This window comes from Ailuropoda melanoleuca, chromosome 5 (assembly GCF_002007445.2).
Source record: "Ailuropoda melanoleuca isolate Jingjing chromosome 5, ASM200744v2, whole genome shotgun sequence".
Lineage (NCBI taxonomy): Eukaryota > Metazoa > Chordata > Mammalia > Carnivora > Ursidae > Ailuropoda > Ailuropoda melanoleuca.
In genome coordinates, this window is record NC_048222.1 from 43,029,453 (window position 1) to 43,048,302 (window position 18,850).

General features: G+C 40.6%; 1 protein-coding gene across 4 annotated transcripts in view; it reads right to left on the bottom strand.

Annotated features, from left to right (window-relative positions):
• Positions 1–561: 561 nt before the first annotated feature.
• The window catches only part of TRIP4 (thyroid hormone receptor interactor 4), a 67,314-nt gene continuing 49,025 nt past the window's right edge, over positions 562–18,850 (bottom strand). For 3 of the 4 annotated variants that reach the window (XM_034660835.1, XM_002914243.4, XM_034660834.1), the window contains 2 exons: positions 12,953–13,055; positions 562–5,468 (listed from right to left, as the gene is read on the bottom strand). In XM_034660835.1, coding sequence (XP_034516726.1) covers positions 5,401–5,468; positions 12,953–13,055 — 171 coding nt within the window. In that variant the 3' untranslated portion in view covers positions 562–5,400. The remainder of the gene's footprint in view (positions 5,469–12,952; positions 13,056–18,850) is intronic. The other variant, XM_034660833.1, reaches the window with a different exon arrangement.

The window sequence follows — 18,850 nt, forward strand, 5'->3', positions numbered from 1 at the left end:
GCTCCGGCTCTCCGCCCCCTCCCCGCGCCGCCGCCCCGCCCGGCCGGTGCCGCTGTGTCCGGGGCCGCGGGTCCCTCAGCCGCCGCCACCGCCGCCGCCGCCGCGATCCGGGATAACTAGGGCCGCCCCGAAGACCCGGAAACTGGACTCCCAGGCCCTCGGATCTGGATTCCGGGCCGCTGTGGAGTCTGGAGCGGGAGTGCGCCGGGGAAACCCGGAACCTGGATGAAAGAGCCAAATCCTGGGTCTCGGAATGCGCGGTCACACGGAGCCCGGATTACAGTCGTAGCTCTGGGAATGCTGGAAAACCCGGCGAGCCGGTTAAAACAGAGATAAACTCGAAGAAACCTGGATTGGAGAGCTCGAACCTAACGCTCTCCCCTCGTGGAAAGAACTCTCTCTGGACCAGACTTCCTCGCAGAGAGGTCTCTGGGGAAGTATCATACCTTACATACAGAAGACACCAGTTCCGTAGGTGTCCTTCCACTATGGGGAGAGGAAAAGGCTGTAAGCGGTCTGAACGTGAACATCCACAAAGAACAGAAGAGCAAGCACAGCTCATAATGGTTTCATCCATTTTATCCGTTGCTTCAGCAAATTATCAACCCCCTAATTTTTTTATCCTTTGTTCTCCAGGTTTTTTTTCTTAGGATTACCACTTGTTTTTCTCTCCAAATACCCACTTCCCATCTCTATATCCCTTTTCATCTCACCATCCTGTATTACCAAATCTTGTTGCTTTTTATTATCTAAAAGCCCTATTCTGTCCTTCTCCAACCCACCATTCTGTTTCTAATGACTGTAACTTTTACCTTTGCTTATCTTTCATTCATCTGTGATTGCCCAGCACACTACACAGCAGACATTCAGTCCATGTTTACGTGAACCTTCCCACCCACCTCTCACTTGTGAAACGTAAACTCTTCATGACCTCTTCCCTAAAACTTCCACCTCCTTCCGTAGCAAACAGAAATTTCTTAATTCTCAAGGCTCCCCTTTCTTAGTCCCTCTTATGTCCTTCCTGTGTCCTTGATCATTTAATTAGCTCTGCAGTTTTTATCTTTCCTTTCTTCCCTTATCCTGAGGCATCCTTCAACAGTGCCATTCAAGATAGTGTGTGACTTGGGGATACAGCCAGGTCATAAAACCCCTTTATTCTCCATGAAAACACACACACACACACCCCCCACAAGGTGGGCGCGGTGGGGGGGGGCTAAAGATGAATACTAAGCCTGTCTGGCCTAGGAAGAATAAGATCTCTTTGGCCCACCAATCTTTAACTTGTTCTAGTATAGTAGAGGGCAGAACTGATTCCAGGTGACAGCACACTTTCAATCTCTGCTAGGCAATGTAACAAGTAAGGATTCAACTACTTAACAGATGAAGAGTATGGTTTGGTATTTTAAACTTAGATGTGACTTAATTAAGGGCTAACACTTAAGTAGTCATCTTCTACCGAACAGCATGACCCTACCACTGGGGAGGACAGGACTGCAAAAATAGGGAGAAAAGGAAAATAAACAGTCCTACAGTGAACCTCAATTTTTAGCCAAAGAAAGTTCTCAAGCCTGGAAGAACCACCAAAAAATTTTAAGTGATGTCCTGTATACCAAAAGAATCTTAAGTTTTGACTTCCTGTTCCTTTAGACCAGGGGTTGGCAAATTAAGGCTCACATGCTCACTGCCTGTTTTGGGATGTCCCATGAGCTAAGAGTGGTTATTATACTTTTAAATGGCTGAAAAATAATCAAAACAATACTTTGTGGTGTGAGAATATGAAATTCAAATTTCAGTGTCCATAAATAAAGTTTTATGGGCTCATAGCCACACTCATTCATGTATGCATTATCTATAGATTCATTTGCACTGTAACAGCAGAGTTGAATAGGTGTAACAGAGACTTGTATAACCTGGAAAGCCTAAAATATTTGCTATCTGGCCCTGTACAGAAAAAGTGTGTGAACCCCTGCTTTGAATAAGCACTGTCCAATCGAATTTTTTGCAATGATGGAAATGTTCTATATTTGTGCCCTCCAGTTCAGAAGTCACTAGCCACATGTAGCTGTTTGAGACTTTGAAATTTGGTTAATTTAACTAAAGAACTGAATTCTTAATTTCATTTAATTTAAATAACCACAAGTGGTTAGTGGCTACCATATTAGACAGTACAGCTCTAGACTCTTCTCGAATCTTCTGTATTGACATTTTTTGCCCCTTGTGCCAACATCTTACTCCCTTCCTGTGTCACAAGTCTATATGGATTCTCAGTTCCCCCACCCCCATCCCAGCCCTATTTATCTGACTCCAAGCTAGAATACAACATTTACTGGGTTTTTTTCTGGGCTCTCCATTGTTACAATTGAAATCTGATCAGTTTACCAAGTTTCACCCCATGAATTAATCCACATTATGTGCATACATATAAATGGACAGACATTTACACAAGTTTCTTTGTGTTGGAGGATGGAACTGTGGCTATGTTCTTTCTTCTCTGCGTGAGAGAAGCAGAAAAGGCCTCCACATGCTGGATCCCTTGTTGCTGCTGGAGCCTGTGATATGGATCACCTCCCTCCAAACACAGTCACAGAAGCTGAGAACAGCAGATGTGTACTTGCTATTTGAATCTAAAGGAAAAAAATGCCTTCATCACAAGCCTTTCTTTCCTCCCCGCAGGCCTAATAAACTGAAGTTAGTTGATTTCTCTAGTTTAATAGATGCTTGCTTTTTTACTGGCCTTTTCTAGCTGGGCAAGAGAACAACCCCAACACTGTCTCAAACTTGGCTAGGAGTTCTAGCAAAAGCATTAAAAAAAATTTACCAAACTAAATGAAATCCACATAAATGGGCTTTAGTAGAGACAGCAGTTAAAATGGAAAGAGATTAAGGGTTATAACTCATAAAAACCATAACTTTGTAATTATTTGTAAAAGTAATCTTTAAAGTCTAAATTTTTCACACTACACCTTAGGAAAAATGGGTTTCTGTAAACTTCCAGCTTAAAGAGAAAAGAGGGGACACCTAGTTCTCTTTCCCTAGATTAGCTACAGCAAGCAAAAACAAAACAAAACAAAAACCCTTACTCCATTCCAAACATCTGACTGCAAAGCCGAAGTCTCCTAAATCCTGACAGAGAAAGTATCTAGTTTATATATATCCCACTCTGAGTTTACAAAATTGAGACAGGGACTTGCCTAGAAAAATAAAAACACTGAATCCTTCAGGTATTATACAAATTGAGAGCCACTGGACTCAACCATCCAAAAGGGGGCGCCGATAATATTTAGGCTGCAAAAGAAAACCAGCTCAGAAATGTGAAACTTCCCTCAGGCCAAGCTGTCCCAGAGTTAAAAGGGTCAGTGCAAAGTGTTGTAAAGCACTGAAAGGCAATTCCTGGGCGAGTTTGTACTCAGGATGTTAAGAATTTCCACTAGGCTTTAAATTATGCTATTCATCACTGAGCAACTGAGGGCCATCTACCCCCAAGTCTCTCCCACACTTCCTCCCCGGTGTCCTACAAATAAAAGACATACCTTACACCACCAGCACGTGAACTAAAGACGGGCTTTCACAGTCTAACCATGAAAAGAAGTTTCCAAGTTACTCTGCCATTTACTCATGTGGCTCCAGATGCATATTTTGGATGCTGAGGTGGGTTCTTGTAAACTTGTAATGTTCTTGTAAACTTTCTTATGACAGCACACAAAATTGTTGCATAACCTGATCTTGCAGGTCCTAATGTTTTTCTTTAGGCACGCACACACAATCTATCCAGGTGAAAAAAATCAATCCAGACTCCTCTGTGCTTGAGCTGTCATTCACCTAAAAAGGCAGAAAACTTGTTGTTGTTCCCTAGGCCCTTCACCTCCTGCCTTTCGGTTTTATTTTGCTATTCAGAAAACCAGACAATTCCAGTGCAGAATTCATGGTACTACTGCTTGGTAAACTATTAACCCGGTGAGGCTTCATTACTAGTACAGTACTAGGGTCTTCAGGAGACCAGAATGGGACTTTTTTTTTTCCCCCTAAAGAAGTACCATTAGCTGTCCCTTCCACTTTCTCTACAGAAGTTGAACAGGAAAAGAATGAGAATACTGCATGTCTGCATTACCGGAACAAGAATCGGGTGGGTTTTCCCTGGGAATCCAGAGTGATCGGGCCCCACAAAACCAGTGCCTAGAGCTATGCAACAAGCAGGGTTCACAGTTGAGTGAACATCAATGCATATAAGTGCAGGCATTTCAATGCAAATGCATGCTGAATATGAAGGATTAAAGAAAGGGGAAATTAATCTTTTTCATAACACAGGGCACTTTTTTTTCTCTCCTGTCCGCTCTCTTTTTTAAGTCATGCACACAACTGCTGGAGGGAATCCAACTTCCCTAGTGTGGTGGTGGTGCTTTATAAAAAGCAGAACATACACATTGAAGACCATGAATTTCCTGAGGATGCCAGCAACTGAGATTTTGACAGCTCTACTGAACAGCCTCAGAAAAAAAGTGCTTCACTAAGTGCGGCCAGACTGATGAGTGAAAATCTCATTTCAAATCAACCTTCTATTTTTCCAAAGCTCATAGCTTCCTGAGGTGTGGATGGTTTAAATGGCTGGGTTTCAGCATTTGAGGGTATTTGAATACATTTTACTGGGGGACTTTATTTTTTAGTTTGTTTCTAATTGCCCCATCCAAGTGATGCTTTTGCAATATCCACAACAATAAATAGGGCACTTTCATGCTGCTTTAACAGGTGGCTCCATCTCTTCCCAGTCTGATCCTCTTATGTCCTAACATCTCAAATCAAAGAACAAAGTGGCAGCACCTCTTCAGGTTATCCCTTCAAAAAAAAAAAAAATCTGCCAAAAAAGTTTATTCAGCTTTTGAAGACTGTTCACTTCAAGAGATGCTGGATGAGAGCAAAAAACTTGTTAAAACCCCTTTCTGTCCCATTCACAGGTTTGTATTAAACACAGGATTCCTCAAACATCCTAACATTCCAATGAGGCTATTACTTTGAAAAGAAACTTTAAAATTCAAGTGGTCTCTCAAAAAAATTGTTAACCTCTGTTAAGAATTTTCCTAACCTCCAATCTAAGCCTCAGAGAAGAAAGTAATTTCCAACTTGTTGCTCTCTCTTCTGATACCATTCTGAGAGAAATGTCAAAGACCTAGAATTTTTAAAATAGCATTTTATAAATAATGTATTCAAAGATTTTAACCTACTACATAAAGTAAGAATCCCACTCTTTAAGAAAAATATACAGATTTAGGTAAGAGTTTAAATTCTGAGAGATTCAAGCCTGATGCCGAGCCTTTAGATTTCTAATGCTTCAATTCCAAAGGACCAGTGGATAGCAATTTTAGTACACAAAACTCCACTATGCTGTATAGTTCCTTTTCTCCTGGGTCAGACAGCTTTATTCTGCTTCATTAACCCCTTCTTTGCTCCTTGATGGATCTTGGAATCCAGTTTCCCTGTAAGGGAGAAAAAGAAGCCTCATTATTTATTTTTTATATTTGCAATGCAAATCTTTCATGGCCTCCCAGGTCCTCTGGTTACTGTGTTCCTGTCACATTCAATTATCTTGCTTCAGGACTCAGATACTTTCAAACTTCAGAGTTTCATTCTGTAAGAATGAGGAAGCAGTGGGAACACTGTTTAAGGACACACAAATGTGGGCACACACACACTTAATGAGAATTTGCTTAAAGAATCTAAATACTTAATATTTCTAATTTTGTAGCTACTACAAAAGAAACACCACGGTTTTTCAGGATGTCTGATGCTAAGGCAAGTTTTTAAAGAATACACACATATAATAAAGGAAGGCATTTCACACAGTGGGAAACTCATTCATCTGACCCGTTAACTGGCTGAGCATAATGCATGAACCTCCCTCGCAGTGAGAAAAGCAGTTTGGTTCACCCCTTTGCTGCCTCAGACTTAATAGGGGGAGTGACCTGCAGCAGTGGAGTGGAATCCACATGAATGCTTTACTGACAAAGAGTCCCTATCACCAGCTAAGAAGGGCAAAGGTCATAGGCTATATGACTCTTCTAAGTGTTAAAGTTAGAAAACAAGCAACCTTCCTGTCCCAGGTGACCCTAATGAGAGGTATTTCGCTGATGTGGTCCCTGACCTCTGACTCCTCAAATCTACCAGAACAGAGTTTGGTTCAGTGGTAGCAGTCTCAAGAACTATCCATCTCATGAAGACAATCTTTTTTTTTTTAAAGATTTTATTTATTTATTTGACAGAGACAGCCAGCGAGAGAGAGACCACAAGCAGGGGAAGTGGGAGAGGAAGAAGCAAGCTCCCAGCAGAGGAGCCTGATGTGGGGCTCGATCCCAGGACACCGGGATTGCCCTGAGCGGAAGGCAGACGCTTAACGACTGAGCCACCCATGAGCACCTCATGAAGATAATCTTAACAAAGTTCCTGTCTGTCTTGCACATTGCTTTCCCCCACAAAAAGTCTCAGTTAAGTCAATAGTGATGCTGACACTGAACTGAAACAGAAACAGGTCAGTTCAGTCTCAGCACAAAAAAATAAATAAATAAAAATAAAGATAAAGACTAACAAATAAACAAGGAGCTTCCCTTTGAGGACAGCCAGGTGTACTACAGCCCACACCCATAGCTGCCCCCTATATGTTGTCCTGTAAAACCTGGGGCAAGTCATTTAGTCTCTCTAGACTTCAATATTCTCATTTGTCTAACTAAAATAAGAATAAATGTCTTGACTACTGCAAAAGATTGTGAGAAAAATAACCCCAACCTAACAAGTTCCCCTGTCTTCTTAAATTTTGTTTTCTTTTCCCCTCTCATCTCTCTAGAGGTATATCTGTCTCTGGAATAACATTACTTCTCAGAAACCATCCTTCCTCAGAAACCATCACTAAGCAATGCCCTGAATGCTGTCCACAATAGTCACAATGCTGTTGATTTTAATTTGGGCTTTAGAGCACAGAGTATTCCCAGGGATTCAGGAGTCTTTCATCCCCCAGGCTGCCCAGCTGGAAATCAGAACATGTGCCAGCAATCTGGCAAAAAGCCCTATTACAAGGCACGTTTGCCTTTGTATCTCTAACACTACCATAGTGAGCGCCAAATGGTAGGTGCTCAATAAATGTTTTCATCAAATCAATTAAACAAAGAAAGCAGACATTACAAATTTCAAAACCTTTGAATTATAGGGACTAAGTAACCAAAATTAGCAGATATCAGATAAACATAAGAGTATCCATTGTAAAAGTGGTGGAATCCAGAGGTATAAAGAAGTACTGCATCTCATTAAACTTTTTAGGGCAAGCTAGGACAGAATTCAGAATTCCACTTAGGACTCTAGACTTCTAGTTCTCTGTATTGAGTAAGTTAGAAGGCTGAGGTCCTAGCTGTAGTTCTGAGACTACCTAGCTGTATGTGAGGAAGCCACCTAGTCACTCTCACCCTCAGCTTTTTCGATGCTGAGAGGAAATTGGACTATGTAGTACAGAAGGCTCCTTCCAGCTCTGATATTGTGCCCTCAAAATGAAATGTGATTGGAATAATTTGTTTCTGAGGCAATCTGATAAAGTGAAAAGAGCAGGAAAACCAGATGTGAGCAAAATGCAACTTCTATAAACTTATTTACTCAACTGAAAAATGAAAGGAGGAAAAAATTCCTACTAACTTACAAAGTTGAGAGAATTACAACATTAAGTGCTTTCTAAATACCAAGCACTGTGCTAAGTTTTTTTTATATACACTAAGTCATTTAACCCAGTAACTAATTGAAATACTGTATGTTAAAGTGCTTCATAAACTCAAAGTTCTCTGAAGAAGTAAGGGTAGTCATATTGATGCTGAGGCTTGGGAGTTGTGTTTCTTACAGTCTCAGTTTACAACTCTAGACAAGTCTTTTAACTATGTGTATTTCAGATTCCTCTTATACAAAAAGAGACATTACCTTCTTGACACTCTCAAAGCTTTACTGTATAAGAACATTCCAAGTACAATCTTCAGAAAACTCCAGTCTGATTGTGAAAGCCCTCAAGTGAGTCTAGCTCAGGAAAGATCAACTCACAGGAGCAAAGCACTCAATGGGTAAGCAAACTAATCCCTGCCTTCAGAGATGATGTCATAAAATGGAAAACTAATAGGAGGAAAGAGAAATAGATAGAGGAAGAAGGAACTTCCAGAGCATGCCCAGGGATGCAGAAATTCTTTCATCCCCTAGATTGCCTAAGAAAACCATACAAGTGCCAGCAATCTGTGAGCTCCTTACAAGTAAGGACTTCTCTGCATCCTTAACATCTACCACAGTGACTGCCAATAGTGGTAATTCTGGGGCCAGCTGCAGGCCATGAAGGCAAAGGACTGGGGCTTCTTGCATGAAGAAGCAGTCATCACAGTTGGCCTCAGACTGCAGAAACTCTGAACTCTAGGTTCCAGTTCAGCCTCGTCTTTCAAGACTTGGAATCTGGACAGTTAACTACAATAACATACAGTACACTCTTAAACGCAGAATGGTGATGCTTAGTTTTGGCATTTCCCCAATATTTTTACATTTAGTACCTACAGCTTTTCAGTGTTAACTACATCCTCAATCATGGTACCTAAAAGAAAATCAAATGCATGTGCAGCAGATGGACAAGAAGTTAAAAGGGGAAAAAGTATTTGTCATCAATCGATGTAACTCTCATAGGGATTTTCACATGCTTTGCATAACATATAAGGCAGTATTTGCATGAGTTTATAGAGCATGTAGCTCATTTAAAGTAAAAAGATTTCCTTTATCTCCTTGAGCATTTAACCTAGATATTCTACTACACTTTATTGCACTTCCTAATTTGAGCACAGAGCCAAGTGATCATATTGCATACTGGTCTTTTCTGAATTATTTCAATTTCCAGAATCATAATTATCCCCAGGTCAAGCAAGCTCAAGTTTATGTGTCCAAAAGCATAAATCAATATATATGCCTTTACCTCCAGTTATGGAATGAATAAGGAATGGGAATAAAAGGTACAGCATAGAAAACACAGTTAATGATATTGTAATCATATTGTATAGCGATAGAGGGTAGCTACTGTTGTGGTGAGCACAACATAACGTACAGGGATGCTGAATCACCATGTTGTACACCTGAAACTAATGTAACAGTGTGTCAACTATACTCAAAAAATTCAAATATATATGTATATATAACCTTAATTTAAAGCATATAGATATATACATATATATGTGTGTGTATATATATATATATACACAAAGTTTGGAACTTGGAATATCTCATAGAACTAATCTATAGAAGATTCCTAAGCCATCCCACAAAAGAAAAACAAGAATAAAAACATTTAAGTCACAGGGCTGTAATTGAAGGAGAGTATATTATTAATACTATGGACCTTAACCACTTAGTATAACGATGTATCTAGAATAAAATGTGAAGCATTTCAAATTAACAGCCAAGTATGTATTTTCCCCTGTTGCAGTGCGAGTAAAGACTTCTTCCAGATGTAAGCTACTGAAGGTGGCTCCTTTGGCCTATGGGAAGGAAGTTCTGGCAGAGCGTAAGATTTTTATTTTTTATTTTTCTTTTCTTTTTTTAAAGATTTTATTTATTTATTTGACAGAGACAGCCAGCGAGAGAGGGAACACAAGCAGGGGGAGTGGGAGAGGAAGAAGCAGGCTCATAATGGAGGAGCCTGATGTGGGGCTCGATCCCACAACGCCGGGATCACGCCCTGAGCCGAAGGCAGACCCTTAACGACTGCGCCACCAAGGCACCCCTATTTTTTATTTTTATTTGCAATTGTTTACTGAAATTCAATTTAGTTAACATATAGTGTATTACTAGTTTCAGGGGTAGAATTTAGTGATTCATCAGCTGCATATAATACCCGAGTGTAAGATTCTTAGAGATGGTAAGGAGGAATGAAGAATGAAGGAATAAAGTGTTATAGGGAATAGAAACATCACACCAAACTAAATCCTCAGGTAGGACAGAATTTTTTTTTTCTGGGGAGCCTGACTGGCTCAGTCTGTAGAGCATGTGACTCTTGATCTCAGGGTCATGAGTTCAGAAAGGCCCCATGTTGGGCATAGAGCCTACTTAAAAAAAAAAAGAAAGAAAGAAAGAAAAAATATTCCTGAGATACACAGAGTCAACCATTCTTTCCTTTTTTTTTTTCTTTAAATTTTGCTATTATTTCTGACCAGTATTTCACCTCCTCTGGCCTACCATGGAAGAAGCTACAGTCTCACAATCTCTCTCTAGTCTGCTGTCCCTGAAAGAAGCATACAGCCCACTTTGGCTTTTTAAAGCGTTTAAGAGGAGAAACAGTGGGGAAAAGACAGGAGGTTACGAAAGCTCTCTCCTAAGAGTAACACTCCCCCACCGCCCACTCATTAAACCTTATCGAGAAAAACAGGCCAATATCTGTACTGAAGGTAGATCTCTGGGTAGAGAAAGTACTGGAGTAAAACATTTCAGAGAAATATCTAAACTCTGTTTACACAGAACATTTTCCCACAGGAGCTTAAGCAGCAGATAACAACCAAGATAGGGGAGGAAGCTAAGAAAAGGTTATGGGGACTCAAGATCAAGTAGCACTGGATATGGGAGAGAAGACGTAAAATCTTGGCCTCCTACCACCAGTGCAGCTAAGGGTGCCTAGAGTAAGATGAGAATGGAACAGAGAAGGGTAGAATGCCACATCCAAAAAAGAGAAGAAAAGAGAGATTTAAATCCTAAATAGTGAAGGGGTGCCTGGGTGACTCAGTTAAGTGTCTGCCTCTTGGTTTGGGCCAGGTCATGATCTCGGGGTTGTGAGATAGAGCCCTGGGTCAGTCTCTGTGCTCAGTGAGAACTCTGCTTGATATTCTCTCCATCTCCCCTGCCCCACCCCCAGCTTGTACTCTCTCTCTCTAAAATAAAATAAATAAATAAAATCTTAAAAAAATAAAAATCCTAGGGATGCCAGGGTGGCTCAGTCAGTTAAACGTCTGCCTTTGGCTCGGGTCATGATCTCTGCGTCCTGGAATCGAATCCTGCATCAGGCTCCTTGCTCAGCGGGGAGCCTGCTTCTCCCTCCACCTGCTCCTCCTGCTTGTGCTCTCTCTGACAAATAAATAAAATCTAAATCAATCAATCAATCAATATCTCTCTCTCCCTCTCTGTCTCCAAAATAGTGGAGGGGTGCCTGGCTGACTTAGTCAGTGGACCAAGCAACTCTTAATCTCGGGGTTGTGAGTTTGAGGCCTACATTGGGTGTAGACATTACTTAAAAAGACAATCTTTTAAAAATAACAAATAAATAAACAAATCCTAAATAATAGAAAGGAAGAAAAAAATGTCCAGGGCCACTTAGCTACCAGCTGGGATACAGTCTGAAGTAAATAATATATATAAGTCAAAGGCAAAATGTTCAGATTTCCTGATATGTAGGAATCTCAGGAACATATGTCTCATAAATCATGAGTGTTGCCTGAATTTTGTGATGAATATACATTAATCTAAATTCACACTCCAAGCATTTTGTGATCGAAAGCAGTATTACTCAAAGTGTCGTTAGCTGAGCAACAGAATCAGTATCATCTGGGAGAGGGCCCAGAAACCTGTGTTTTAACAGCTCTCTAGGTGATTTTTATTTACAGTACAGTTTGAAAAGTACTTGTCTAGGGGCGCCTGGGTGGCTCAGTTAGTTAAGCATCTGACTTCACCTCAGGTCGTGGTCTTAGGGTCCTGGGATCCAGCCCAGAGTCGTCCGTGAGCAGGGAGCCCACTTGTCCCTCTGCCCTTCTCCCCACTCGTGTGCTCCCTCTTTCTCTCAAATAAATAAATAAAGTCTTAAAAAAAAAAAAAAAGAAAAGAAAAGTACTTCTCTATAGAACAGGTTTATCATCTGGCTAGTTGGTCCCCAAGGTACAGGGTAAGGAACAGTTGTGCACAGCTGAAGACAACGCTTGCCCCCAAATCATCCAGTTCACACAACGGGAAAGCAGTGCCACAGAGGCACAAACAGTAACTGACACCAGCAAACATGGGTGGGCTGTTGAGGTCGTTTTTAAAAATAAGCTAGGCAGAGAGGACACCACTATGTGTTTCCTGAGTTTGCTCTGAAACAGAAGAGGCCGTGGTAGGACTACACAGAGGAAGAGAAGTTGGGAGCTGAAGAAGAGCTGGAAGTTGAAAAAGTCAACAAAAAGTGGTTAAGAAGTGAACATGCAGAGGATCTATAATCACAAAGACATAAAGCAAAAGTTACAGAAAAATCATCAAGAGGCTTCAAAAAGAGAATGAAAAGCAAGAGGGGTAGGGCAGAGCTCTAGGAACCAGTAATCACAGGAAAAGTGGGAAGTGAGCCTCCAAAACACTCAAAAATAGACACAAACTTAAGTCTTATTCTTGGATTGAATGTCATTATTGCCATTGGCATTGGCTCACTACTTCCTTTAACGAGTAGTGCAGCGGAGCAAAGCATACTCTTTTGGCTGACAAATAAGGATTTTAAGTGTAATGGGGTCTGCAGGCACCTGGGTGGCTCAGTTGGTTAAGTGTCTGACTCTTGGTTTCAGCTCAGGTCATGATCTCAGGGTCGTGAAAGAGAGCCCCGAGTCGGGGCCCTGTGCTCATCGGGGAGTCTGCTTGGGATTCTCTCTCTCCCTCTCCCTTTACCCCTCCCCTTGTTCGTGCATCCTCTCTCTCTCTCAAAATGAATAAATAAATCTTTAAATGTAATGAGGTCTTAAATGGAAGTTTAGAGTAATTCACTAGCATGCCAATAATTGTGGATCAAGGTACACTTTGGAAAGGCTATACTATAGTTAACATTAAAGTTATCAATAAATATATTAATCCTCCAAAGCTTGAGATGCCATAGAACAGAGTAAGAAGAGAAAATTTTAAAAAGTTAAACAAGTGAGACACAAGACAGAAAGAAAAGAAAATTAGACCATCAAAGCTTGTGACTTACAGATTTTTGGATTTCCTTTAATAGGAAACTTCACAATCATTTCCTGGGGATTTGTGCAGATGAAAACAAATGGAGAATCAGATTCTTGACTCATGTCTGGATACTGTGAAATATAAAAATAACAAGTTCAGACTAGTTGGGACAGATTTTGAATTTCAGGGAGATCAAAGGATGTCCCAGATTTCACCTCAACATTCTGATGATAGCACTCTCCATTTCCGTCAGGTAAAGAGGATTATGCTCAACAAGCAAGAACAAACCTTCCCCTGTCCCTAGGCCTTAGCACAGTAGTCCTATGCAGTCTACTGCCTGCCATTTCTGACTTCCTATAACGGGAACGACTTTAAAAAAGGATACCTGATATTGCCCCAGAAGAATCAGCACTGACTGTTCGTTTCACATAAATGACTGAGATTTGGGAAATTCAGAGGTCTCCTTTGGGAACATTGGGCACCCCCGAGTTAACTTGAGTGAAACACTGGAAGGTTTACGAAACATAGAACATTTGTGGAAATTCTACCAGAAATAGTCAATAGAGCCCTTCTTTCATTAAAAGGAAGGAAGATGATTCATTCTGAAAGGTATGAACATGCAAAAGCTGTTTTGCTGGATGCATTCCAGACTTACTTAGGGTGAAAAGGTAACTGGTAGAGCAATTCTGAAAATTATTTAGAAGCCTCCTTTGGATCTCTCATCACAAATCTGTGTGAATACTTAGGAATTGTATTCCTTCTGCAAAGACAGACACAGAACCTACAGTAAGACTAGGCTGGCCACATAATCACAATTTAAGGCACAATGGAGGGTTGACAGAAAGTGCTCTCTAGCAATGCCCAACTGATCTGTTGTTTCATTATTTCCTATCTTTTATGTCTTGTATTTAGCATGTTTGACAAATATGACTCATAGGCTGACTATGACTATGGGTCAGACTTCAGTACCAAAGGAGCCTTTATCCTAGTAACTACCATCACAGGTACAAACTTATTTTCCACTCTTATTAACCTGCTAAGATATGTCCTCTAAAGACCTAAGGCTTGAAAGTAGAAATGGAGGCTTGGTAAAATACGAAAATTAAAATTTCTCTGTAACTAGTGGAAACATAAATAGTTAAAACTTCTTTACTGACCACTTGACCACTCTGTCCTAGGTGGTTAAGTAATGCTGTGGAGAAAACAGAAGGGATTTTTAGCACCTTTTGGTCCTGCCCACATACCACAGCTTCCTGTGTGGGACAGGTGTGGCATGTACTTTGATAAAACATAGCTTAATATCAAGGACCAGACACATTATATTCAGAGGCAGCGTCAAAATGTTCACAGAAAAAAAAAAAAAAGACTAAAGATGAGAAGGAAAATGCTCTTCCTTCCTTATCCCCTGGATCTTTAGAACTCAAAGAAAAGCAGGTTCCAGCTGTTACTGCTGAGGTGCTTTGGCACGAATAAAACCAGAGGCTGCCATCGAGATCTTTCAACCAAATTCTACAGAGGCCACAACACCCAACAGTCACATTTCACATCTCTTCAGTTTTCCTACTCTCTCCCCTCTGTGTCTTACAATGTTGTGGCAGAGGACAGTACTGCCAGGACCTCACAGCTCTGCTTTTCCAGAACTGCAAGCCATTCCAGTCATTCTCTCCTCTTTTTTCTGCATCAATAAATGAGGTCTTTTTTTTTTTTTAAATTTTATTTATTTATTCGACAGAGATAGAGACAGCCAGCGAGAGAGGGAACACAAGCAAGGGGGAGTGGGAGAGGAAGAAGCAGGCTCATAGCAGAAGAGCCTGATGTGGGGCTCGATCCCGTAACGCCGGGATCACGCCCTGAGCCGAAGGCAGACGCTTAAACGCTGTGCCACCCAGGCACCCCAATAAATGAGGTCTTAAATGTACCCTCTCTACTGAATCAATCCCATTGGACATACCTTCTGTAATGTCTGCCATGAAACACAATCTCTCCAGATCCCACATTCTCCTTAAGCAACTCTTCTCCTTAAACCCCACTTCTGATTGTCTTTACAACAAAATTCACTAAAAGATTATCTATGCTCCTTGCTTCAAATTCCTATATTTTTTCTTGAATTCACTATAAACAGGCTTTCACTCCCATACTCCACCAAAACAATTCTTGGTGAACTAAAGGTCATCGTTCACTTTCATGTTGCTAAATCAAATGGTCAATGCTCAGTTCTCATCTTAATTGTCCTATTTGTGGAAGCTGACAGAATTCTTCCTTCCCTCCTTCTTGAACACATTACTCACCTGACTTCCAGGATACCATTCTCTTCTTGGCTTTGCTATTTATCGACTGCTCATCACCCATCCTTTAAATGTTGGAAGTGCTTCAGGGGTCAGGCCTCAGACCTCTGCTCTCTCTACATTTACAATCTTAGTGATTTTCTTCAGTCTCAGAGTTAAAAAATAAGGTCCTGAATTTGTAACTATAACAGATGATGGATGTTATCTAAATTTATTGTGGTAATCATTTTGCAACACATATCAAATCATTCTGTTGTACATCTTGAACTAATACAATGTTACATGCCAATTATATCTCAATTAAACTGGGGGGAAAATGAGGTCCTGGAAACGCAAATCTAAACCACAATGAAGTACTAGTTCATGCTTATGGGATGACTGTAATAAAACCAAAGCAAACCAAACCAAAAAACATGGAAAATAACAAGTGTTGGTAAGGATGTGATGAAATTAGAACCCTCATGCATTGCTGGTGTGGATGTAAAATGGTGCAGCTGCTGTGGAAAACAGTGGTTTCTGTAACTTTAGAGAGGTCCAGCAATTCCACTCATGGGTATATCCCTGAAAGAAACTGAAAGCAGGGACTCAAATACTTGTTTACCAATGTTCATAGCACCCAATAGTTTCCACAATCCAAATGTTCATCAACAGACAGATGAACAAAATATGGTACAAACACACAGTGGAATATTAAAAATATTCCAGAAATTCTATACATGCTACAACATGGATGAATCTTGAAAAATTACACTTAGTGAAATAAACCATACACAAAAGGACAAATATTACATCATGAGTACCTATATAAGGTACTTAGGATAAGCAAATTCACAGAGACATAAAATAGAGCTTACTAGGGGCTGGGGGGAGGAGGAAGAAGGAGTTATTATTTAATGGGCATGGAGTTTCTGTTTAAGATGATGAAAAAGTTCTGGAGATGGATAGTGGCGACAGTTGCACAACACTGTAAATGTACTTAATGCCACTGAATTGTACACTTAAAAATGGTTAAAATGGTAAGTTTTATGTCATGTATATTTTATCACAATACAAATAAATTTTAAAAATAGAGATCCTGAATTCATTTCCAAACCTGCTCCTCTCTTATCTATTCCCCCCCCCCTTAAAATGAATAATGAATGAACGAATGAATAGATAGCCAACCTACTAGCTATTTCATCCTTCTGGTTGTTCAGGCCAAAGCCCCCACAACCAACCCGCTGAGAAATCCTGTTAACTCCACCTTCAAAGGATATCCGGTAATTCCCCACTTCCTAAGACCTCCACAGCTACTTCCCTGGTACAAGCCATCATGTTTCCCTGGATTACCACAATAATCTCCTAATTGGTCTCTCTGTTTCTGCCCTTAACCTCTCTCTTCTCTATTTTTAACAGGGCAGCCAGAACTCTTTAAAAAAATGTATTAGATCATGTCACTCCTCTACTTAAAACTCTCCAGTGGCTTTTCATCTCAGAATAAAAGCCTAAGTCCTCAGCATGACCTTTAGGTCCCTTGACAGTCTGGCTCCCCATTTCCTGTCACCTTTTCCTACTACTTTCACCCCCACTTTCACTGCATTCCAGCCACATTGACTTCCTGCTTGTTCCTGCCCCTGGGTCTTTGTACTTGCCTATTTCCTCTTCCTGGAATGCTCCCACCCCACCGCCACCCAGGTACCCACATGTCTTCTCTCTCTTCAGAACTTTGTTTAAATGTCAACTTTGCAGTAAGTCTTCCCTAATCATTCTACTTAAAGTCAGAGCACCAGTCTCCTCACAAACTTGGTACACTTAACCCCTCTCTCCTTTTTTCCCCCTACAGCACTTACCATCATCTAATACAATATAATTTACTTATTTAAATTTTTAAAAGATTTTATTTTTAAGTAATCTCTACACCCAACATAGAGCTCAAACTCACAATCTGGAGATCAAGAGTCACATACTCAGGGTGCCTGGGTGGCTCAGTTGGTTAAGCGTCCGACTCTTGGTTTTGGCTCAGGTCATGATCTCAGGGTCATAAGATGGAGCCCCCCAACCCAGCGCAGAGTCTGCTTGAGATTCTTTCCCCTCCCTCTCCCTCTGCTCCTCCCCCACCTTGTGTGCGCTCCCTCCCTCTCTCAAATAAATAAATAAAATCTTAAAAAAAAAAAAAAGTTGTATGCTCTACCAACTGAGCCAGCCAGGCACCTCTAAATTTTTTAATTTGGCCTCCCTTTACTAGGATGAAAGCTCCATGAAGGCAAGGATTTTTGTCTATTTTATTTACTCCTCAGCACCTTGAATCATGCTTGGCACACAGTAGGCAATCGATAAATATTTGTTGAATGAAAGAATAATGAACTTATCAGCTTGTGCATTAAGGTTATCTTAATGCTAAATATGCACACGCTGGGACTAGAGACTCTTAGGACTATAACTCTGGGTAAAAGCAGGTGCTACTCTATAATCTCTTATCCCTCAAGCTAAATTAGAACTTCTGTGTTTTGGCAAGTGGGCCAATAAGGCCCTATGTTTAATATTACCTACACTGACATATATTAACAGAGTAAGCAAATGTCAAATAATGGGGAAAATGACAGATAAATGAAATTATAGAACAAGAGGTTCCTGGGACCCATTCATGCCTCACAATAAAGATAAACATTAAAATCGACTTTCCCAACTTAATCTAAATTCAAGTTTTATGTGAATATCCCTTTTTCCAAGCTCTGTTACTAAACTTCAGGAGGCTTACAAGAAACAGAGCTGAAGAACAAAGCAGCCTGCAAAGAATAAAGAAAAGTAAGGCCTATGCATTGGGAAAAGGGACAGAATGCATTAAAGCAAAGTCAGTTTGGCAGAGCCTCAGTACCTCCAGAAAAGCATCATCTCTGCAACTGGGGTCTGGGCACTATGGACCACATTAAACACTAACAAGTCAGTGATTTACAAGAAAGGGAGTTTTGGTCTGAGAGTCAAAAGAGTAAATAATGTCGCTGATGGAGAGAAAACTAAATTAGGGGCACCTGGCTGGCTCAGTAGGTAGAGCATGCAACCCTTGATGTCGTGGTTGTGAGTTCAAGCCCCACGATGGGTAGAGAGCTTACATTAAAAACAACAGCAAAAGAAAAGTAAATTAATTAAGAGAAAGGAGGTTCATATTTGTAAACAATGTGAATAAACTTTGAATATCATATCCAATTTAGAGAGGATGCTAGACGAAGGGTCACTGAGATAGCACAACAGACAGGTTAGGGAAGGATTGTAAGATCAAGCAACTCAAAGCAACTATTCAAATTCAGTAGCAGATTCCTCAGGAAGTTGCTGCTGTTCTTGCCTATGAAAACACGAAAACACGACTCCTATCACCTGGTTTCCAGCCGGGGCGGGGCGGGGGGGGGGTTGGGCCTACTCTTCTTTCATGGCTCATAAGTTTCATAGCTGTCTAATATAACAGGTAATTAACTACTAAACAGCCATTTTCTTCTCTTCTCCAGAGGAAAATTGTTCACCAGTCATCTAGAAAACATTTCTTTTGACATTTTCATTCGGGAAAAAAAAGTTTAGTAGATTTTTGGCAGTCAGAACTAATTCACAGCCAAGTGGCCATTTTTACCAACTCTGCAAGCCTCCATTTATTTAGTCCTTGTCCTGAAATG